The sequence below is a fragment of the Haliotis asinina genome, chromosome 8, assembly GCF_037392515.1.
Source record: "Haliotis asinina isolate JCU_RB_2024 chromosome 8, JCU_Hal_asi_v2, whole genome shotgun sequence".
Lineage (NCBI taxonomy): Eukaryota > Metazoa > Mollusca > Gastropoda > Lepetellida > Haliotidae > Haliotis > Haliotis asinina.
Genome location: NC_090287.1, coordinates 15979184 through 16004991, shown reverse-complemented (window position 1 = coordinate 16004991; position 25808 = coordinate 15979184). Strand labels below are relative to the sequence as shown.

The window sequence follows — 25808 nt, the reverse complement described above, 5'->3', positions numbered from 1 at the left end:
TTTCGAACATGTCTCTTTTTCGTTTTCTTTCTAAAGGTTACTTTTGGGTGCGTATATTTTCTTTTTACCCATTTAAATACCATTGAAATACTTGTATTGACGTATAGTTTAGCGTGAACGTGTCCTTGAGTCAAGGAAGAGAGATGTCAAGGCTACTGCATTGTGGGAACGTTTGTTGTTGAAGCGAGAGGTTAACAGGTGCATTTTCTAAACGACACCTGAATTCCTGCTGTCGGACAAATCGATAACAGCAACAGTAATCTGTTAATGCCGTGTTGGTCTGAGCCATGGCCTCATAACCATGCACAGAACAGATGTTGGTGCTAAATTGATTGTACGATCTCTGGTAGACTTTGTCCAGTCCCTGGTTCCAACTTTAACTTTACACTTCTTGTGTTATACCAAGAACTAAAAATATCTGTGCAAAAGAACACCTAATCTCTACTATTCTCGGAAACAGACTCCTTTTTGGTGTAAAGGGCAAACTAGATCTGAAAATGATAATCATGAGTGAGTTCAGTTTTACGCCGCTTTGAGTAGTATTTACATGTTTTTTTCCGAAGCCTTAAACATTAGTAAGATAAACCTGTGAGTCAAATCGTTACGGTAGTCTTACTGGTATCTGAGAACAGGCCAAAAGAGGTCACATGTAGTAGGTAGCGAAAAACATTGTTCATTACCTATATTCTTCCCAGTTAAAATCGTCTTAATGAAATACTGACTAAAACGAAACTAACCTCGGCTTGGAAATCAAACTGACTTCTTCCGTCGAATAGTGGAAAAAGCGTTAATTCCTTTCTTAATAACTTATAAAATCATAGTATTTAAGTGATTTTATTATAGACCGTCTGAAATAACTGGTAAGTAACAATTTTATTATAATACGTTTATAACGAAGTCGCTTATAATACCTACTGGATCACGACCACCATGATATATGGGGTCTACCGTGTTATCGTCATAAAGTACTGCACATCGGTATAATTGTCAGCTGACGTAACGAACCTAGCAACGCTGGCAACCATACACCACACCGACATAATTATCACGCTTAATTATTTAACTGCCTAGTTTATAAGTTGTGATAAAAATAAAATATGCCAAGCTTTCTTATGATGGTAAGAGTGTAACAGGAAAAGATTTCTTATGGCGCTAAAATGTAGAGTAAAATTACAATTGACAATAACATGCAACATCTAAAGATTTTTTATGATGATAAAAACGTCCCATGTAAAAGTGTCATGTGATCATAAAAATTATTTTCGGTTTAAATTCTATCGCGAGATTGTTCTATTGACTTGTTCTGGTCACGATTTGACTGAAACATTGCCGATGTGACTTAAAATATTAACTCACTCACTGACTTTAAATTCCACCCAAAATAATAAGGAACAAATAAATACTCTATAAGTGTGTATTCTTCCCATACATGCATCTTTAGTGTATGGAGTGCCTGCGGAAAGTCCACGGAACGCTCACAGTCATAATAAAAGACCCGAGAACAGTGTGATGGTGGCCTGATAAAGATGTTCATCATATTAGCAGCTTACCCTTATGTAATATTTGGCTTAGTTTCTACATTCACATTCGGACTAGTGAATTATTTTATGGGTTAGTAACTTCAGGTATAGCTAGCCCGACTGGCCAGAAACAAAAAAATTAGGAACTGATTCGCACATAGAAGATCGTAATTATTGTTCCTCTGTTTTTTCGACATTAAAGTAGCGTAATGGTGTGGTCGGCGGTCGTATACTGCATAAGCATGTTAAACTGAGACATGGCGTCTCAGAGGGCTAGCAATGGCTGCATACATACACACATTTCCATGCACGCACGCACGCCGCTGTATTAATAACGGCCTCGTTGAGTCTCATTTAAAAAGCATGTAATATACCTTGATACTTATATTTTAGAGAGCCGGATCTCAGTGGAACCGAATGAATCGCATCTATTTTTGGGTGCTAGAGAACAAAGAAGGCTTCCTGTACCACCGGGAGGAACCAAAGGTGAGTGGTTTGGAAGACGCTGTCTCGTGTCATATCTACTCAATGCCGAATATGTCGACGCACTTCTACGGCAATATCATAAGACCACACTCAGTTTAAATGAGAGAAAACTATTTAAAAGAAAAATGATAAAATAGGACATGTATTCAAAGACAAAACGACATTGTGACGTATAAACCAAAGAGAATATACAGAAATCCTTTTTATAGTCTATAATTTCTGGGTAAGCTATCATGCAATACCAGCTAAATTTGGTCACCTTCTGTTTTTCCGAGGTTTTCCAAATAATTTTCCTGGGATCATAAAAAAAGCCATCAATGGTTTTGTCAGTGGCAATAACTCAGATAGCAGTAACATTTGCCTTTGAGTCTATTCCATCGTAGTGTTGGTTGTAATGGCGGCGCTTTATATCCTGGCAGACTCAAACTACGCTATAAAAATTTCAACACTTGCTGTCAGAATGTACATCGATGTTGTTTACAATGATATGCAGTTTATATATTTTGAATTCAAATCGGATATCATATTCTGAACCTTCCCTGTGCCATATATATAACTGATCTAAAACCACACATTTAACCGGTCAGACATTTACAAAAAGCCCTTTAACATCTATGGTACAGATAATGAAACGTTGATTTTTTTATAAAAAAACCCCCAAAGTTAGAAAATATAATCAAAACAAACAAACGAAACAATCCTCTAAAGGAACTTCTTCTAGGGGTGCTCAGAAACGACATGGTGTATGCCTGTTTATACACAATACAATAGAGTGGGGTATATGTCATTTACTTTCGGAACACACCGATATATTGTTTTTCGCAGAACTGAAATTAAATTTACCGACCCGAATGCTTCAATTACACTAACTGTTTGTGGAACAGGTTAAAGAGAGGGGTCCATACGTGTACCGAGAGACAGAGGAGAAAACTGACATCACATTCAACGTAAACGAGGTGCGGATGAAGTTGTGGAGACGACACGTGTTTGATGCTACTCTTACTGCCTACGAGTGTGGCTTTGACTGCACGGAACAAGAATCGGTAAAGCTGTATAATCTTGATAAATTACTAAGTATATCCAATATGTAATGAGATCAAAGTTGTAGCGAGGTTTATGTAGTCTTGATGCTTAGTGAGACAGTCGTAACCTTGAACTGGTCCATATCCTTTCAGTGATGCTTCGCGCTTAAAGCCATCTGAACATAAGTCCTTTTTCAGGGTGCTATTTATTTGGAAAGACAACGCGAGAGGTTGGAGTCATCTGTAGTAGAGGTGCCATTTGTAGCCATCCGTGGTAGAGGTGCCATTTGTAGCCATCTGTAGTAGAGGTGCTCTTTGTAGCAGTCCGTAATGGAAGTGATATTTGGTACCTGCTGTATTTAATAGATGGTATTTGTAGCCATATATAGTGGAGATTATGTTTTGGACTAGCTGTAGCAGGGGTGATATTTGGTACCTGCTGTATTTAATAGATGGTATTTGTAGCCATATATAGTGGAAATTATGTTTTGGACTAGCTGTAGCAGGGGTGATATTTGGTACCTGCTGTATTTAATAGATGGTACTTGTAGCCATATATAGTGGAGATTATGTTTTGGACTAGCTGTAGCAGGGGTGATATTTGGAGCAATCTATAGTAGAAGTGAACGCCTTTTAGTTTACAAATTCGTAACGTTTTTTCCTGTGCAGTTTTTAGAAATAATATGATAATAATGCATAAAAATAAATAAATAAAAAATACCTAGCATGGATATTTAATGTAAAGATGAAGAAGAAATATAAGTCATTCAAACAAAAGAACATGTGCAGTGTTGTTTTTAAGACCTCTGGGATGCGATGCTGATATAAGGTATAAGTTTTATCATCAATGTTTCTTAAAGCACTTTTAGTGATGGAACACAAGTACAGATTCTGTGCTTTTTTACAGTTGACAGTTATCAACCAGGATTTTCTTCAAAAGACGACAAGTTTTGGGTCGGAATCGGATTACACGTTTGAAGCGATACCCTCCACCCTTGCAACAGCCATGCTTCACCTTGGCATCGATGTGTCCAAAAACATCACCGACAAACTTCCCGCGTTTGGTTGTCTGACAGCTGCATGTGATACGTTTTGGTCGACTAAATTATCATCGACCACAGACTTGAACGACTTATCTTTTGGTGTATGGATTCGTAAAAACGACACGGCATATAAATCTGCGATATTGACTGAGAGAGGACAAAGATCTTTCACTGAAGGGGAGATGGTTGGGATATATAATTTATTAGTAACGCCATCTATGCTCAAGAACGGTAACTCGTCCTATTCGGAGTGTTTATCATGGGCGAGTCATGTTGCTTGTGCCTCCAGTGGCTCTGATGCGGTGAACCCAAACGTCAGCTGTGGTATTATTTCCTTATTGAAGACTTACACTTTGGGATCTGTGTCGTGCTTTCAAAATTTCTCTGCTCAAATCCAACAATTTCTATGCAGTCAGCAAACTCCTAACCATTGCTTTGTACTTCCAAGCAACATACAACTATCAACCGCCTATGTAGAAGCTATAACAGCGTTCATATTATCACATATAGCAGCATTTGTTCACGAAGCTGCCATTGTAAGTCTCCAGAACGATCTAGTGACAACCAGAAATCAGTCGGAACTAGCGTTTGGGTACGTTCGGAAAGGTCCTGATAACACGTCCATTTTTGTGCCAGGTGTTTTTTCGGACCCTTGGTCGAGTCTAGGGTCCAGCCTTGGGCCGAGTCAAGGGTCGAGTGAAGGGTCTAGAAGTGAGTTGAGTTCATTTTGGACACTGGCTACGTGTCTTCAGGACCGTGATATTGATAACAACATGATGGTTAAAAGTAAGTGCCACATCATCTTATAAGAGGGTGAGTGGGCGAGTTGTGTTTTATGCCGTTTTAGCAATATTAAAGGGTATCACGGCGGATGAATATTGAAATGGGTGACACCAGAAATTGGGCTCATGTACCGTAATCATCTTCACAAGTCACAGTCGGATGCGGAGCGGCGAGGTAGCCTTGTGATTAATGCGTTCGCTCGTCTCTCCGAAGACCCGGGTACAATGTGTGAAGCCCATTTCTGTTGTCCCAGCTTTGATATTTCTGGAATATTGCTGAAAACCCTACTTACTCACTCACTCACTCAAACGTGGATGCATTATATGAGAGTACAGTAAACTATACGTTTATAACGAACACTCTTACAATGGAGTAAGGGATATAACGAACTGTGCTATGCATATAACGAACTGCGGTTATGACAAATTGTAGTATATAACGAACTGTTTGTATTGTTCCCCGCAACTTATATATTTTAGTCGAAATTCGTGTAACGAACTACTGTTAAAACGAACTACAAGTAGTGGTCATTTTGAGTTCCTTATTACCGGAGTTCACTGCAGTGTGTTGTTTCGAATATATCCGAACTATTTTCCTTATTTTAGAAATCAACGGAAGTCATTTCGCCCCCAAACCTCTTCTTAAAGATGGTGACATGAATGTGTATCTGTCTTCACACACGGACTTTGTACCTGCATGTGGTCTGCTTCAAGCATGTGTAGCTTGTCAGCCAGCACTGAAGTCCCACAAAGTCTACATACCAGAAGTCTGGAGGGGAGTGCATTTCAATAATCAAACCAAGTCCACTCTGTTCGACAATGTTGTTTATACATTATCTATGGCTAACGGTGAGTGTTAAACCAGCCCACTCTGTTCGGCAATGGTGTTACTGCATTCTTTATATTATGGCTAACGGTGACTATTAAACCAGTCCACTCTGTTCGACAATGTTGCTTTTACATTATCTATGGCTAACGGTGAGTGTTAAACCAGTCCACTCTCTTCGACAATGTTGTTTATACATTATCTATGGCTAACGGTGAGTGTTAAACCAGCCCACTCTGTTCGGCAATGGTGTTACTGCATTCTTTATATTATGGCTAACGGTGACTATTAAACCAGTCCACTCTGTTCGACAATGTTGCTTTTACATTATCTATGGCTAACGGTGAGTGTTAAACCAGTCCACTCTCTTCGACAATGTTGTTTATACATTATCTATGGCTAACGGTGAGTGTTAAACCAGCCTACTCTGTTCGGCAATGGTGTTACTGCATTCTTTATATTATGGCTAACAGTGACTATTAAATCAGTCCACTCTGTTCGACAATGGTGTATATACATTCTCTATGGCTAACGGTGAGTGTTAAACCAGTCCACTCTCTTCGACATTGTTGTTTATACATTCTCTCTGGCTAACGATAAGTTATATGCCACAAATATGGTTCGTCTGCAAAACACACCTCACTCACAAGAGGGGTTATAACACTTCGATTTGAAATTTGGCAATGTTCTCCGGATAAGGTATAACTTATTGCAGGAATACAAATTTATATATTTATGTGTCCGTTGTATCGATAGTCACTATTCATATAAATAATCTGCGGTGTCTCAGTGGGCTCGATGGCTGACTCTCAGGAAGTGGGTCCGAATTTCGGATGGGACAAAAACTAACATATGTGCCAGAATCTGTACTTTACTGAAAAGTATTTGTACCTGACATCTCGATTATCTAATTTACCTGTTTCTTGTAGACACATTTACAAACCATGGATCTTATGACGTCCACGAAGGTGTGCAGAACATGACGGGCCTCTATTCCTACCTTGTATGGATGAGCAATCCTCACTTCGTCTACTCGTCCGGGTCTTACCCCACAGGATATCAGTCCGGAGGGTCCGTCACAAAGCATTTATCATCTGTAAGTACTGTGTTAATACTGCAGCTCTATGGTTTTATTGGATCATACTGCTGACGAGAGGTAGTTTGTATTTCAGTGGTATTGAGTCCTGTGAGCTTTAAGTGGGAAGAAAACTTGAAGTTAAGCTGGTCTTTACTTTGGTGACCTCCAAGAGTTCAGGTTTGAATGTCGATCCCAGAAAACAATGACCATGAAGGTGGGATTCGAACCCTCAGGTCTGAATATAAAAAGCGAAATACGTTGCGTTTCCCGGCCTGTGAATCCGGCTACGAAACTTTAATACAATATGTAGTTAAATGTGAGAGTCGGTCACTTTCGTCCATTGACTTGCTGGTGCATTATGACAGAATAGTCCGTCTGACTCAAAAGCGGACCTGTGAATTGCACAGTCTAGTTGGATAACTAATAAACATAAAATGCTCAGTGAAACGCTGATCATAATTAAAACATCATCTCTGTGATTTTTTTGCAGATTATTTTTCCTAAAGATAAACAAGTTGTTTAACAATTTTTCATTACAATGTTGACACAGTTCAGTATTTATGACGAGGAAGGAGTGCAGAGAAAGGGACAGCTAGGTGTGCGCGAAAACATGGAGACGGAATTAGATTGTAATTCATCGGTCCGCTTTTTGAGCCAAACGGACTATAATTACATGTACGGCTGTGATTTCAATGTACGAATGTAGTCACTATGAAAGCCTGCCTTCTTGATTAACGGGGCGGTGGTCCAGCCGAGTGGTTAAAGAGTTCGTTCGTCACGCCAAAGGCCCGAGTTCGATTCCCCACATAGGTACAATGTGTGAAGTCCATTTCCGGTGTCTCCCGCCGTCATATTGCTCGATTATTGCTAAAGCGGCATAAAACCAAACTCACTCACTCTCTCTTGACTAACTGAGTTTACTTCATTTGTCAGTACAGAACGCACCCAGCCTGAGTATGTATTATATAGCGATGGATAGAGAAATAGAATATACGACCACCTTGAAATCCCTTAGGTTTAGTTATTACCACTATACATGTATTTTGATATAACTAATATACAAGCTGAATCTGCATTACAAATTCCATCGCCGGACAGTTTTCTTTTCGTTATGGCGTGGGCCAAGTGGTTTAAAGGTTCGCTCGTCAAGCTGAAGAGACGGGTTCGATTCTCCACATGGGTACAATGTGTGAAGCCCATTCCTAGTATTACCAACCGTGATATTGCTGGAATATTGCTAAACGCGGCGTATAACTAAACTCACTTACCCATTTTCGTTATTTCTGACAATTATGTGTGTCAAAGGTGAAGCCTTTATGAAGGTCATGAACATGCCAGTTGAGAATTCTACAAGAGGTGCTTCTTTAAACTTAATCTTGTTCCTTTTCTTTCTCCAGATCGACGTCGAGCCAGACACAGGTCGACTTTGGCAGCGGAAATTCCGCTTTCAGTTCAACGTTGGAGTGACAGCCAAAAACATCGACGCCAAAAGAAAGAAGTCACTGAATGTGACGTACCTTGGCCGGCCAATTCCTATATACTGGACAGAGAGAAGTGCTGAAATATCACAGGCTGAGACGGGCCACTACAACCATAAGGTAAAGACACAGGCGCATAATTACGTATTTGTAACGAATTTGGCTCGGTGGGTTAGCCAAGTGGCTGAAGCCGAAAGGAAGGGTTCGATTCCCACCATGGTTACAAAGCCTAAAGTCCTTATCTGGTGTCCGCTTCCGTGATGCTGCTCGAATAATTCTAAAAGCGGCGTAAAAGTAAACTTACTCACTCACTGACGGTGAATCATAAACACATACTCACGGCACAGTCGGAGTGGTACTTCGCACAATTTGAGCGGAGATTTTTTATAATTATGGAAATGGTTTGAACTACCTTAACGCACAACGTATCTCATGACATCTGATAGTCATTACTAACTCAGAAAAAATATTGATCAGACCCTCTAAAGAAAATAGTGATGCCGTCCTCTATCTGGCACTGACCAGAAGCTACTTTGAGATATGGGAGACCACAGGCTTATTGTGTGGGTCAATAGAACGACAAAACCTTACAAAACCATTTGCACGAATCAGACAATATCATATCACTTGGTAATGAACCACTAAAAATATTCATCATACGATGTAAAATCTCGAAGAGTTAGAATGTCCTATCCACCTGGTGGCATCCTTCACCAATACAAGGAAATGTTAAACATGAAACTTGTCACGTTTCAGTGATCTCTAATTCCTATATCAATTCGGAAAAGAAATGGTAAGGAATGACTGTTTGACCAGTGTGGAACAGCAGATCTTCGATAAACTTTCCTTTAATTGTCTTGGTCAAATTCCCGGGGTTTTGTGATATCAGAGCAGATATTGTGAAACAGATCACCAAGGAAGGATCCCAGGTGGCTAACAAGGCAGCTATTTTAGTCCAATGAAATCCCTCCGTGTTCTTTGTTAACTCTTTTCTCCACTGGTTGTCAAACAATCCACGCAATGCCTTCAAAGGATTAACAGCAAAATGCCACACTAGCCATTATGAACGACATCAGTTGTACACCATCGCCTGCTAGTTGGTACTAAGATCAGTTGTACACCATCGCCTGCTAGTTGGTACTAAGATCAGTTGTATACCATCGCCTGCTAGTTGGTACTAAGATCAGTTGTACACCATCGCCTGCTAGTTGGTACTAAGACCAATTGTACACCATCGCCTGCTAGTTGGTACTAAGATCAATTGTACACCATTGCCTGCTAGTTGGTACTAAGATCAATATACACCACCTTAGTTGGTACTAAGACCAATTGCACATCATCGCCTGCTAGTTGATACTAAGATCAATTGAACACCATCGCCTGCTAGTTAGTACTAAGATTAGTTGTACACCATCGCCTGCTAGTTGGTACTAAGATCAGTTGTACACCATCGCCTGCTAGTTGGTACTAAGATCAATTGTACACCATCGCCTGTTAGTTGATACTAAGACCAATTGTACACCATCGCCTGTTAGTTGGTACTAAGACTAAGGGTACACCATCGCCTGCTAGTTGGTACTAAGAATGTGTACACGGACACCGTGTCAGAAGAAACGTCCTCCGTGATGTTGTGGTTAGAACGATCTCTACCCCACAAAGTGTTATTATTTTATCCCAGTATCTTTCGTCTCTTTTTGAGTGTTATAATTTTAATCCTGAATGTTTCGACTCCTTTAGCGTGTTATTATTTTGTAAGTGTATGTTTCGTCTCCTTTAGGGTGTTATTATTTGGCTCAGTTTGTTTCGTCTCCTTAAGAGTGTTGTTATTTTAGTCCAACATGTTCCATCCCCTTTAAAGTGTTGTTATTCTAGTTCGGTATGTCCCATCTCCTTTAGGGTGTTTTTATTTTAGCCCAGTATGCTCCATCTCTTTTAGCGTGCTATTATATCAGCCCAGTATGTTTCGTCTCCTTTGGGGTGTTACTGTTTTAGCCCAGTATGTTTCGTCTCCTTTAGGGTGTTATTATATCAGCCAGATATGTTTCGTCTCCTTTGAGTGTTATTATTTTAGCCCCGCATGTCCCGTCTCCTTTAAAGTGTTATTATTTTTAGTCCAATTCTTTCCTTCAGAACGCTATTTTACAAGAGTTCTTGCATTTTTCTTTCAAAGTTTTGATCGCTTGTTGTAAAAGGCTACTAACAGCATCGGTTGGTCAGACTCATTGACTTGACACATGTCATCTTGTCCAAATCGCGATGCTCGCTATTGATCACCCGATTGTCTGGTTCAGACTCGATTATTGACAGACCTCCCAGTTTTTTCCTTTTGCTTTAAAGTGGTATTGTTTACTTAGCCCAGTGGTTCCTTGTTTTCCCATCGAGTGTTGTGATTATTAGGGCAATTCTTCCCTCTTTCTTTTGACTGCTATGTTTAGTCCATGTCTCTCCTTTCCCCATAGAGTGTATTAGTGTTTAGTTCAATTCTGCCCCGTCCCCATAGAGTATTACATTTCAGTCGCGTAGTCGCGTTCACCGAAGAGGCAAATACGATTTGGTATCCTAACCGACAGCTTGCCCCGGGTTTCCTATTAGACGAAACTAATCAATACCCAAGCCGATTTTGCACTTAACACTGTCACCCTGGGAAAAAACACGACCTTCGACCCCGTGGAGGTTACAGACACTGTAATCTTTATAAACCCACGTCAACCTGTCTCAACAAACCTAATTCCTAGAAATTATAATAAAAATGATACAAGTGAGATTTCCTTGTCCTTTGGATATATATTAGCTGCAGAACGGTATTTTACAAACATCTTAGTTATGTCTAGGAGTATTTTTGCAGTTTGTATGGCCTACGACGGACTTAATAATTACAACGTAGGAAATACTTAGTCCTACGTAAGAGTTACTTAGTTCTACGTAGGAGACACTAAGTACTACGTACATTTAGGAGATACTATGTACTAAGCCCAATATAGGAGATATTAAGTCCTACGTTGGGATACTAATTACTACGTACATGTAGGAGATACTATGTACTAAGCCCAATATAGGAGATATTAAGTCCTACGTGGGGATACTAAGTACGACGTACATGTAGGAGATACTATGTACTAAGCCCAATATAGGAGATATTAAGTCCTACGTGGGGATACTAAGTACTACGTACATGTAGGAGATACTATGTACTAAGCCCAATATAGGAGATATTAAGTCCTACGTGGGGATACTAAGTACTACGTACATGTAGGAGATACTATGTACTAAGCCCAATATAGGAGATATTAAGTCCTACGTGGGGATACTAAGTACGACGTACATGTAGGAGATACTATGTACTAAGCCCAATATAGGAGATATTAAGTCCTACGTGGGGATACTAAGTACGACGTACATGTAGGAGATACTATGTACTAAGCCCAATATAGGAGATATTAAGTCCTACGTGGGGATACTAAGTACGACGTACATGTAAGAGATACTATGTACTAAGCCCAATATAGGAGATATTAAGTCCTACGTTGGGATACTAATTACTACGTACATGTAGGAGATACTATGTACTAAGCCCAATATAGGAGATATTAAGTCCTACGTTGGGATACTAAGTACGACGTACATGTAGGAGATACTATGTACTAAACCCAATATAGGAGATATTAAGTCCTACGTAGGAGACACTAAGTACTACGTACATGTAGGAGATACTATGTACTAAGCGCAATATAGGAGATATTAAGTCCTACGTGGGGATACTAAGTACGACGTACATGTAGGAGATACTATGTACTAAGCCCAGCGTTGGAGATACTAAGTCCTACTTAGGAGATACTAAGTACTATGCTGGAGATACTATGTACTAAACCCAACATAGGAGATACTAAGTACTACGTTTGCGATGCCAAGTACTAAGTCCCACGTACGAGATATGTATTTCACAATTTACTAGTATTTTTTTCCTGACATTTATACATCTTTGACATTCTGATGAGGCCAGATAAGTTATTTTTGTTTTGCTCTATGCTTTGGTTCGAGAACACCCGGTGTTGCCTCTATAAGACAGATTCTTAAACACACATCTTTGATCTAATCGAATCGCAGTATTCTGAGTATAATATCCCTATGATTATGAAAACTGATTGTTTTTCCTGTTAATAATTAATGACAAATAATATTTCTTCCAGAAATTAATTGAAATAAAGATTTGACCTCCTCACCTCAGATCTTTCCGAATGAATATACATGCCACTAAACATTACTCTGTCACATCACACGCGTCATTGGTTTTTGGTTATTGGTTATTGGTGTGTTTTCGAAGAACAGATATCGTGCAACTCCACGTTGACTTTGTAAGGTTAGTGATACACAGAAAAGTCAATTGGAACTCTGATAGACTTGTTCCATTGCATGGTATTTACAAAACATTGTCCAGCTTTGATATACGACATATAAGACACAAAGGCTTTCCCAGTCTTAACAACGGTAATTGATCCATTGATTGGGTTTCCTGGTAAACGTTCATTGAATTGATGTTACTGACAGAGGCAATTACTTGCGGGATGAAAGTCCTTTTCAGGTGCAATTATCTTTGATCTGTGGAAACACTAACAGGAACTGAAGGGCCGTCTAGAGGAAGATGTAGGTTCCGGGTTTCTTGTTGTAGAATGACAAAGCACTCGCGGAATTAGTTACCAAATTGGATTTTCGAGAATGATTGTTGTGGCATTAGATAGCTGTGGATGGATCGTATTTTTCTCAATCCAGTGGGTTGAGGGATCACTCGCACTATACACGTGGGGCCTATTTAAGAAACTATCTAATGCATACGGATTTCAGCCACATAGAACAATAATTTCGCTTTTAGCAATATTCCAGCAATATTCCAGCAATATCACGGCATGGGACACAAGAAAATGGGCCTCACATACTGTACCCATGTGGGGTATCGGACCTGGGTTTTCGGCGTGACGAGCGAACGCTTTTACCACTGGGCTACCAGCACCGCCCCACCACTGTATGAGAAATGTAACACAGAATGGCTTGTTTTATCTCCAAAGTAGATGCACAGTAGATGTACTCTGCACCAGAATTTCCAAACAATAACGAAATTACGAAATTAAGACATATTAAGTATGTATTCAAAGTGTCTACAAACTATAGTGTGTGGTTAGGTTTACGTATCTTTTAGCACTATTCCAATGATATCACGCCAGGGAACACCAGAAATGGGTTTCACACATCGTACCTTTGTGGGGAATATAACCCGGGTCTTCGGCGCTTACATACTATAGATGGAAGAAATAAAGACTTAGAAATGTTGATATTCTAAAAAATGACTACATGGACCACCATTCTGTTTGTGTAACTATCCATAAAAGTCATATTCGGATCATTTACCAGCATTCAAAGTATTGGTTTACCACCCGCAGAGTCATTTGAAACTCGACTACCTCAATAATCCATAAATAAACCAAAAGCAACGATTATTTTATTCTCAAGTGCTTCATGGTTGTATAGGAGTATCAATAATTGATTGTCCATGCCAGCCAAGCAAGGACGTGAATACAGTTTACGTTCGGATATGTGTTGTCATGATACTCGTTACGGATACTGGTTGTGGAAATCCATTATCATCCGTCAACAGTCTTGTTGACGGAAATGTAAAAGGAGGACATTCATTTGAGACATAATTGAACTTTATGTCCTGAATATTCTTATTTATACCTTATATCACAGATACTGAGCTATGAAATATGACTTGCACTATGTATAACAAGAAACTTCATACAACGCAATGGAAATGGTTTGTTATAGAAGAAAACATCATAATCTTTGGTCAAGACCCCAATCGACATAATACGTTGTCCACTGGTCCCATGTACCCTCGAGGTACATAAACAAACCTTGAGGGTACATGAACCCATGGACCCCGAGGGACCAGTGAACATCGTATTTATCTTACCGAACACCTGAATTTTAATTTTGAACAGTTTGAAGCACTTCTGTTGAATGCGAGACGAATCGCCTTTTTGCAAACGAGACAAGGTAAACAGATTTAGAGTTATCTCCCTTCCATCGATTTTCAATCGCTTAAGTGAGTGAGTGAGTTTGGTTTTACGCCGCTTTTAGCAATATTCCAGCGATATCCAGCGGGGGACACCAGAAAATGGGCCTCAAACATTGCACCCATGTGGGGAATCGAACCCGAGTCTTCGGCGTGACGAGCGAACGCTTTAACCACTAGGCTACCCCACCGCTCCTTTCAATCGCTAAAACATCGGTAATTTCCTTGCTTGATGCGTGATTCAATGTTATTCGAGATAAAAAAAAGTACTACCATGAAGCACCAGAAGAGTTCGGAATTCCCACCGATGTACACTGAAAATAATAGAATAGCGCTTAGCCAATCAGAAAGCGACATTCATGTGTGAGGTGAGATAAAGGATAATATAGCTGTCGGCAAAATCCTGGTCAGAGCGACCCGACTCCAAACGAAATGTTAATGTCGTATATCGCCAACATTCGGGTTAATGAAAATGGGTTAACGTCAGGGCTTTGAAGACACCATTCCTGAAACCAGTGTGATGGATATTGGTTTCAGATGTTCACCACAGACTAGCCCAAATAAGCTAACGTTTTGGCCTTTTCTGGTGCTGTTGTAGGCGTCTAACCATCTCATCCAATACACGTTGTTTTATGGGAGAGAGACCCTGAGGATCAGATGCACCAGTTGAATAATAACTGCTGTTAATGAAGTTTTCAAACGTCCCATGACTAGTTATCTTTGCTCCCCCGCTGTCGGCAACGTCTCCAAAGATATGAAATCGTGTTTTCAACGGACAAAATATCTCTCAGCTTCGTTTTGTGCCATTCCGGTTTATACAATCATCGACGTCATTGGATTTTCAGCAAACTTCGACATCGCGTTATTTTCAGCTCAGCCAAATTGATTTTAATTTACAATTGTCAGCTAGACAATCATTGCTGTATACATTTAAAACACATTTGTCAGTATGATCTTCCCAACAATCATGCAAACGTAAAACGTCATACATCAACATGCAAAAATAACGACGTTTGACACAAAAGATGAATTCTTAAAGGTTGTGTGTGTGTGTGTGTGTGTGAGTGTGTGTATGTGTATGTGTATGTGTATGTTGTGTGCCAGTGATGTGTATTTACATGCAACATCTCTCTTTCTCTCTCTCTCTCTCTCTCTCTCTCTCTCTCTCTCTCGCTGTGTGACTGTGTCATTGACTTACTTGTAAGTGAGTACTTGTATCTAGACCAATGCCAGGTTCTAAGTTCTAACTATTTTTGACCACAGTTATGGTGAACCTGCCAGGGTTAATGAGGACGATGTAGACCTAACACTTCTTAAACGCACGTACTACCACGCCTTGTTTCTGTGTTTTTGTGTCTGCATGTGTATTTGTAGATGTCCATTTGTGCCTGAAAATATGCTTCAGGTTTCATCCTATTGACAAATTCTCGAAACGTGACGCCAGCCGACTTGACGACCGCTGTTTGACTGCCGGAGCTGATTTCGAGAATAACAAGGACTACATCATTGGGCGCCTTGTTATTCAGCTATGGCCGGATTTTGTACAACTTCTGTTGTAACTAAGATACCACCCTTCCGTTTGTGAATGCGTGTTAATTAAACTCGGTGCCAGCATTGATAATTCGACCCTGGGAAGTGTAAAATCCATACGATCAGATAAGGCTTTTTAACGAATGTTTCAACCCCTGTCGACGGTCATTGTAATGTGACGTTACCACGGAAACTGAAAAATATCCAATCCAAGTGTCTCTGATCAGTAATAAGACATTTCTACTTCTCCAGACATTTGCGTTTTGTTCAAACGGAGAACGCCGATTCGGTGTGTTTGTCGTCAGTCAAACTTTGGGGGTTTATGGATTCCGATCCCGTAGTTTGGGGTTTATGGATCCCGACAGTCGAGCTTAATTGTGGGATGCTTGTAAGGTTGGGCACAGTTTTACCCAAACCCTTCTTGGTAACTAATATACAATTAAACATTAAGCATACATCTAAAGCAATACACAAAAACTTTCAGAAGCAATAGAATTCTGAGTCTGTGGTCCACAGAGATAAGAGTTATCACGTCCCGTCTGCCCATGAGGAGTTAATCAAGCAAGCGATTCCTTTTAACAAGGTTTCAAGTTTAAACCTTTTACTTCTTATCAGATTTCATTACGTGTGTGATGTTCGTTATCCTTAAAGTATACATATTGCTTCATCTGTGTACACCATTATCTGTGTACTACTTTACTCTGACCTTTTGTGAACAATATTCTGATACTTATGGTGACGGTTGGGTAGCCCACAAAAGGGATTTTAGGGTTTTGAGCGTTCACTCGTCTCGCCGAAGACCCAGTTTCGAATCCCAAGCATTCACTCGTCACGCCGAAGACCCAGTTTCGAATCCCCACATGGGCACACCAATTCTCTAGCAATTTTGAGCTGGGGGATGCACAACTCGACGTCTACGATACTCGAAAACATGGTCCATGGAGTTCATATCGGAACTTCTTCCTGACGATGGCAATGTTTCGATAGTGTTCTGCAATGACGGCTCGAGAGTAATGAATCATCCATGAATATCGGACGACTGGTGAAAGGATGGTTATGAAAATGAGGCACGAGGTGCCCGGTTCTTCCCGTTGGTAACATCGACCTTTGAGTGTCCCGGGTACTGTAACGACAGTACATTCAGCTTGCGGTCATACGAAACGCAGTCGCCACCATCACCAAGCCATCATCAAAGTGTTCAGCTGATGGATCGTCTCCTGGACCCACTTGCACAAAGCGACCTTAGCGCTACGACAATCGTAAGCCTATGTTAAAGTGAAGGCGTTAGCGCTTTGTGTAAACGGGCCTTGGTGATATGATATGTTTTCCTATTTTCCGAGATGCGACGTGATAAAGCATTTATCTAGAGGATTTTTTTACTAAATCAAAAGAAAACAATACACATCGCATCGACTTGTTTTTATTTACGTGAGATGCCATGGCCGATCGATTGACCTCAATGCAGCGCACGTTACAAGAGGCTTGGCGATGCACGCTTTTCTCACTTCGTGTGGTCACCGAGGCGTGCCGGATAACATGACTTTTGTACTCCCTGCTCACGGATCGTGACGGGTGTAAATGGTATTTTATCAGTGTCACGTGAACCAATCAAAATTCACGAGGCTGTATAAGGGTCTTAACACGTCTCAATAGCCCACAAACCACTGAATCTTTTGCCATACCATTAAGCTCTCAAGATGCAGTTTCCTTGGAACTTGCTCTACGACAGACATTCCTGCCTGTGTTTGAAGAGGGGAATCTGATCGCATTCTCATCCCTTCAGCCTGAAACCTCCGTCGGATGGTGATGATGGAGAGTCATTCACCCACTCGCATTGTCCTCGGAATTCTTCGGGGTGGGTCAGAGGACTGCGTCTATCTTTAGGATTAGAACTCGGCCAGTCTTTGGATTTCCGTGGTCTTACAGATCTTGGATGATCTTTTATTTCCTGCTTCCTCACAAACCATGTATTGGCAGTGCTGCTAATGTACAAGCTGGCATCAGTGATGAGACAGGACATCCCAGTGACATGCATGTCAAAAACATCGTATATTATCTGACAGCCTACTTCTTGTCATGTCAAGAAAAAATCATTTATATTCCGTCTTCTTTTAAATCAGTTAAAAATCCATGCCCATAATTCAATCATGAAATACATATTATATGCTTATATATATTTAAATATTTAATAAAAAAATATATATCCCAAATGTGCCTGGTGTTTCACAACTCGTGAACCTGTGACTTATCTTCTTTGAGATATGACTACATGATAGTTACAGTATACTTGAGTTTAGTCACCTGTTTTGGACCAAACCTTTAAAGCTGGCCTTGGATTCAAGTTGTGCTTGATTTGTCCTAGTGTGTAGATATACTGGTGATCACCTTGATGCCAGTGTGGGAATCTGTATATAAAAATGACTACATGCAACAAACAAGAAGTTCTTACATAAAGTTATACGTGTCCTATAGTGAAGAGAGTGGAAATATGAAAACGTTTTGTCTAGAGGCAAATAAACACTGAGAGTATTGTAATCCTTATCCTCAATGTAAGTGAGCCATGGATATATGGTAATGGAGATATCAATACTCAATTAATCTAGCAAGATAAAGTATGCTAACACTACTGTTTCAATATTTGGTCTACCCCTGCGATCGATGCGTGGTTCTTGGGTTCACGCTGAGATCTATTATCAACATTGTTTACGCCCTCATGTAGAATTGTCTCATGTATCTGTGTATACGTGATACATTTAGTGACATTCCAGAAAGCGGGGGACACGTTTTACACTTTGTATGCATATGGGGGATCGGACGATATGTATGTATGTATGTATGTATGTGTGTGTGTGTGTGTGTGTGTGTGTGTGTGTGTGTGTGTGTGTGTGTGTAGTGACAGGGCTTATTGGTTATCTCTCTCTCTCTGTGTGTGTATATATATATATATACAGAGAGAGAGAGGGAGAGAGAGAGAGAGAGAGAGAGAGAGAGAGAGAGAGAGAACCAATAAGCCCTGTCACAAGTTGTAACAATCCATATTTTATAACAATTGTTGTCATTTACTTATGTGTTGGCGTACACAAACCAGCATTATAATGGCGAAATCGTAACAATCAAACAATAGTTTTGAAATATATTTGAAATTCTATTTATCAGTATCACTATTGCGTTTCCTTTTTGGGCGAGTATATATTCATCACTCAAACTGATATCTAAACGTTAAACAAATTGTGTTTAACGGATATACAGTTTTGGAAAAAAGAATTAAAATCTTCATTAAAATCCAGGCACTCTTGCGATTCCCTGATCTAATATGACACTTGGATGTTCTTACCTTACTGCTCTAAACCCATTAATCGCCGTTGTCAGTTTCTTCTTCGGTGGCATGTTCTACTTCTCATGGACTTGCAGAAGTGCAGAGAGTTCGAGAACATGTCACAAATTCTTTATTTTCGCAGATTCCCATAAATCAGGTTTATCGGGAAAAACCTTTAACGACACGTTATGGCTTAGGATTTGATGGACGCGTTTCCAGCGTCCTTGGTTTACAGCTGTGATAACAGATTTAAATTTTAAAAATCAGAATGAATAATGGATCAAAACAATTCACTGTTGCTTATTAATGAGAGCGACAAGGGAAGAGGACTACAAGCCTGAGAGTGAATAAACAAGCCACTCATTACGTGTTGCATAGCAACGACTCGATTACTCGCTATAACATACGACTCAGACTTCTGTGAAGATGCTGTTTTATAGTAATCGCTCAAACACGGTCGATTTTCATACTTACTATTGAATCTAATTAACTACCTTCTCGTGGCCTTCTTTTACCTTCCCCCTGATAAACAGAAGTCGATTATTTCGAGTTAGGTAAGCTGACGGTGGCCCAGTAGTCTCAGGTTCTGAAATTCTCGAAGAAGAGTTGCTTCCCTTTGATGTGAATGTGCGTTACCATCCTTGCTTAGAGCTGTCTGTGTTACTGTGTTTGTGGGAGCGTATCCACTCGGTACGTTATATAAATGTGACATACCGTGGTATCAGTGATGTAATGTGGAGAGTGACGTTAGTTCACACTTTCTCGCGTGGTCAGTCAGATAGGCCCATGTTGCCCTCGTCTCTAGCACACAACAGATTTACCGTTAGTTGATCATATATGCAATGGAAGCTGTTCAAATCTTCATCTATCCATTCCGGTACGCTGTCAACACCGGTATAAAATCTCAGTCCCAATTGTGGCTTTTACATCATCATCAGCTCTCCAATCTGGCACGTTGTCTAAAGTGCATTGTTTCTTCAGACCCGATGAGTGCTGGTTTAGACAGCTTCCGCTGTAATTGTTTCTTTGTTTTGCTAGGTACAATATGAAAACGTCGGCACTTTTTTTATCTCTTTTATTGATACGCACTTTGTTGTTATAGTTTAAGTCGTTTTAGTTCTTACTTTGATATTAATGTAGATAAAGTGAATATTTTTTACCCTAAATCAATTTGCATAAATAGCACCAGCTGTTTATCGAAGAGACAGTGTTTCACATTTACCTCTGTAGGTCCATTGCTCACTGACGGTAACTGATCACATAATCAACATACTATATTCTTTCAGTTTTAATTAGGGGATAGTTGGTCATGCAAACAATATATTTTCTAGGAAAATGTTATGAATATATTTGTCGCTTGTTTGAGTGGTGTGTCGCGCCACACTATTCCTGCTCTATAAAAGCAGACTGTAAATGGCCGTCTGAACCAGATAACCCAGTGATTGACGTTACGGCAATGTCACTGTTTGGGTGTGGTACTTGGTATGACATGCAAAGATGGATGGAGACCAGTTCCGTTCAGGATACCCATGGCGATGTGAAATCAGGTTCATTATGATAACTAGATCCTGTTACAATAGTCTGATAAGTGGAATTGAATGGTCCCTTTAAAAAAACCCTGAACCCCAGATGATGCAGTCAGTGTGTAAATTGTGATTATCTTTTCCGACACTTTAGTAATTTTACAAATTAACTAGAGATCTATCCCTTCATTTCAAAGATGGTTTAAAACATCAAGGTATAAAACATCTCAGTATGCTAGTTATGCTAGCACCAATAAATATCATGTACATTAATTTCCGTTTTGTTTTATTCCTATTTGTTTGACATTCAACATAACAAAATGTTTGAATGGATCTTTATCACCATAACATTAACGGTCAGAATGTTCAGTCAAATATTTAAAGTGACTGACGTCGTGAGACATTTCGTACACTTACGAAGTGAAATGGTAAACACTTTAAGGAACATATACGACTGATCAGAAGGTTAGAAGTGTAATTTACCGTGTAAACATAACTTATCGATATATAATTTCTGATTTCAGGTTGGTCGCTTGATGAGGGTGTCTTGTGGAGGTCTCATCGGAATATCTGTGATGTCTGTCATCGTCATGGTCATTAGTGTTGTCGTCTGCTTCCTTCCCGCCAAAACTAATAGAGTTGCGCCAGTTCCAGACGACAATACTCTCGTCCATAACCACAGATGACAAAGAAACAGGTCGTGAATCAGTTAACGACTACAAAGATTGAAAGCTGTTAAAGACATACGTTGGCACCCCTTGTGGTGTGGGGTGACATGAAATGAGGATGAACGTCGGATTCAAAATGTTTGCACTTTTGAAGCGATGTGTGCCTCTGCTTGTACTAGTCCTGTTTGATGTCGGTTTTCTAGTCCTTGTAGCTGAGATACAATGCCGGAGTTAACATAGGTACCTCTCATGCATATTGACCAGGCAGTACTTTATCGCCTTATTGCAGAGCTCGAGGCAGGGTACCGTGTACCACGTTTTTACGTATTTTCCTTTCATGACGCGACCTGGGACGGCACCACCGAACTTCGGCTCTTTGGACAGACACTCTACGGTGTGCGAAACCCCACGGAAGGGACCCGAGGTAGCACCGGGGGGTCTGGTCGAGCACTGCCAGTGGGGTGAATTTGAATAAACTGAGGTTTAACATAACCCCAACACATGTGGAAAGTAAAGAATGAACCACTGTTGAACCTCAAAAGACATTGGTGGGTCTTTCTACTGTATCATTCTGGAGTAGAATAGTCATTGTAAACACAAGCTTTTAGTGTGGAATATAACCACTCTACACAACACTGTTACATTGTAGTCGATCTATTTATGTTCTTTTGTTTCTAGAGGGGAATAATTTTCAATGTAAGATTGAATGGATATCGGTGATGACTTAGTTTACAGTGTAAACTAACGCAGGCGAAACAGTATTGCTGAAAGTTGGAGATGTTGTTGCATAATGGGTGAGAAAATCACTGCACCGATGTCATATGCATTGCACATTAGATCACAATAATATAACCACAGACACAAATATTGTCAGTTAGTCATCAGATTTCCTTGTAACAATTTTCGCGCCGTGTGATTTTGATAGTGCCCACGCTTTCCCATAGATATACATAGATAGATACGTCAACTTTCGTTTGTACGTTTGTTTAGACTTTCATAGACTAACAGCTAGTCTCTGAAATAAACATATTTTACTGAAAAAACGTTCATAGTGAAAAAAAAAATATAATGAAATGAAGCCCTGAGACTTTCTTCATTTTCAGAAGCTAAGGAAATCTAGACTTGCCACATTTTGTAGACTTGCGTGGGCTTTCTTGGATATATATACTTCAGGGTCTGTACGACAGACTAAGACTTTCATTGCTGTTGTCCTTTCTGCGGCCAGTGCAGCTGTGTTTTGGACCTTGCGTTTATAGTGTCTTGGCGACGTGTTGCATTCCATGACATTTTCACAACACTTACATTTCCTGGTATCAAAATTCACTTCAGTTTATTGATATTGCTCTAGAGAGCATATAAACCACAAAATCAATATTTACGCGGCACACTACATCAGATTATACTTCTGGGGCAGGCGTGTGATGATATCGCCTTTTTGTATATACTATAAATATCACACCAGATATTTATACTATATATCCGCCAAAACAGATTTAATTTTGTGCAAAAGTCAAGATAAATACGAAAATTGCGCAAAGGAATCTATTTAAACCAGGACTTGAGCCAGGTGTTCAGATAGACAATGAGGTATTATGCGATGCAAAATATTCAATGTCAGTCTGAGAACAATCGAAATACGGTAAATGCTTATCAAGCGAAAACTCTGTGCCTTATGCCCATATATAAGGTGATTACAATGAAATATTCATAATCGTATTATATATCAAACGCCAATGCCTAATGGGTGTTTGTGACCTGGATTCTATGTGACCTGGATGTGAAAACAATGTGGTGGCGGAATACGTTTCCTCCACAGGCGCAAACCGCGGGTCCGATAAATCGATAAACTAAGTCCCGGTTTACAATCCAAACCCCGCAATATATGACCTGTAAAGGTGCATCACCAAATCACGGCGACGTGATCGAAAATCGGACAATTACGACCTCCGGAAATCTGATTGGCTAACACTTCTGTGTACAAAACACACTCCAGTTTTTTTCACCCACGTGAAGTTGTAGTTTGCGTTATTAACCAATCAGATTTCATCATAAAGCCTGTCACTGACGACTTAGTTTTGTATACTTCCGGCACAGCAATTGGGTCTTTGGCGATTTAATAATAATAATAAAAAAAACAACAAGTGCATCCCATCGGAATTCATGTTTATATGCCGCCCACACACATTGGAAAGGTGGGCAGAAGCTTTTGATACTCCTGAGACTTTTAAAATACGATATATTCAATGACGAGTGCGTAATTGTCCGGTTTTCGATCACGTCGCCTTGATTTGGCGATGCACCTTTACATGTTATATAGTAAGGGGGTTGGATAGTAAACCGGGACTTAGTTTATCGATTTATCGGACCCGCGGTAGGCGCCTGTGGTTTCCGCTAACAGTAATGAATCTGTGAAATGAACACGGCGTCCTCTATTGTCACGTTAGTGAATTTGGTTTTACGCCGCTTTTAGCAATATTCAGCAATCTCACGACGGGAGACGCCAGAAATTGGCTTCACACATTGTATCCATATGGGGAATCGAACCCGGGTCCTCAACGTGGCGAACGAACGCTTTAACCACTAGGCTACCCCACCGCCCGTCTCATGAAATGCACGTGGTGGGACCACTGGTAATGGAATACAGAAGAAGGCGATCTTACCATCATTGATTTTCTGTGATAGAATCCCATACTTTTCATCACTATAGAATCCTCATGCGTGATATATCCTATATACTGGTATGGAATTCGTGAATTCTTGTTTGTGACGTTTATATTTTGAATTCTTGAAACTTGTCAGTTGCGCTTAACGTCGTGCCTTGTGGCAGATTTCAGTCCATTTAGAGGGCCAATTTATGATAATGTTCTCACATGTTGATCAGGCACATGGTATGTTCATTTCGCTATAAATTAAAAAACAATACGCTTCAGATATTTGGCATGCACAGTTAGTGGGGTTTATATGAAACCTTTGATGGCTTCCTGTAAATGATCGAGTCAGGACTAGACAAACCAGGTGTTGATATTATGAACATGGCCCCACTCCGACGAAATGTGGAGACACAGGAGACACGTGTCTCATAGACTTTTAATCCTTCATTTACCAAGCATGTCAAAATGTCCCTGCTTGGTGAAATTATGGGACACTGATATAATTCACCCGTTTCCTGTTATTGGTTATTTTTTTTCAATGAAACACCGTGATTGTCGCCACCATACACGTATCAAGTGTCCTAGCCTTCAATATATCTTTTTGCATAATATGGATGTTTTTCTGTCAAGACGTCATGAAAGACGTGTCGTTAGAACCTTCCAATATTTACCCTATTACATAATTTGACCTTATATGGTTAGGGGAATAAACTACTCAATGTTAAGGACTTTCCGATTCTTTCATATTACAACTTACATGTAATCTGTCAGGACGTCCTATAGCTTTCAAACATGTATCCTATCCAGATTTTTATGGTTTGTGACACACACTATCTTTCGATAGTGATATGCAAGAATCGGGTATTCCTTAAATTCATTTGACTAGTGTGAATGAAGGATGGCATAAATGATATTTTGTTTCCAACGCCAAGAAAATTTGTCAGTTTGGCGATATCCTGATTCCGATAATGGCTGAAAAGTCGTATATATGTTGATTTATAGTATTTGAAATATGCCAAGTATTGAGCATAATACAAAACAAATATTGAACATATATGGCGTTTGATGAGTAATATAATGCTTTGTTATTTGTGTTGCTGACATTGATCTCTATCTGCAGATGGTGCCGAGTGACAGTTTGAAATCATGCATAGTAATGATACATATCATGTTATACCAATATAAAATGCATTTTACATTTTGTCACAGACATGTTTAATTTTCTAGTGGTTATATGTACGATGAGGTTTGTTCAAGGCATTTAAGAACAAGAAACCATGAAATGGATTACACTTATGCCTACGTGAATGTGTATTTGAGAAATCTGACAGGGAAATACAACCAACACCTGTCATTTTCGGAATTAACTCATTATCTATGGCAGGTTTCGCCATACATATATAATGTTAATGTGAAAATATTGCCCAGACATACAAATACTTATTTCTACTACATGTAACATGTGCTGTATTTGGAATTACACTGTGGGTACACAGCGTCCGCAGACTACCAATTGTCAGACTTCCATTCTTGTCGCGGTGGCTGAGCGGGTAAGGCGACTGAATTTGTATGCTGGCTGTTACATGCCTGACTTTGAGGGTTTGGGTTCGAATCCCGGGGCCTCAACCCCTAAAATAGAATCTGTACTTTATCAATAAAGAGTAATCCCAAATATGACATATGTTACATTTGACCACTTTTTAAATGACATTGTGTAATCATTATTAATACATGTGTGTATCATTTTGTCTGATTCAAAGCGTGGTGCCATTTTTGACGATGCACTGCAATGGAATTAAGAATTCTGAACTGTGACTG

General features: G+C 39.8%; 1 protein-coding gene across 1 annotated transcript in view; it reads left to right on the top strand.

Annotated features, from left to right (window-relative positions):
- Window positions 1-22403, top strand: part of LOC137294481 (uncharacterized) — a 41139-nt gene extending 18736 nt beyond the window's left edge. The window contains exons 2-8 of the mRNA XM_067825506.1: window positions 1914-2006; window positions 2891-3049; window positions 3936-4857; window positions 5460-5702; window positions 6609-6775; window positions 8155-8355; window positions 21196-22403. Of these exons, the coding sequence (XP_067681607.1) occupies window positions 1914-2006; window positions 2891-3049; window positions 3936-4857; window positions 5460-5702; window positions 6609-6775; window positions 8155-8355; window positions 21196-21357 (1947 nt within the window). The 3' untranslated portion in view covers window positions 21358-22403. The remainder of the gene's footprint in view (window positions 1-1913; window positions 2007-2890; window positions 3050-3935; window positions 4858-5459; window positions 5703-6608; window positions 6776-8154; window positions 8356-21195) is intronic.
- Window positions 22404-25808: the final 3405 nt, after the last annotated feature.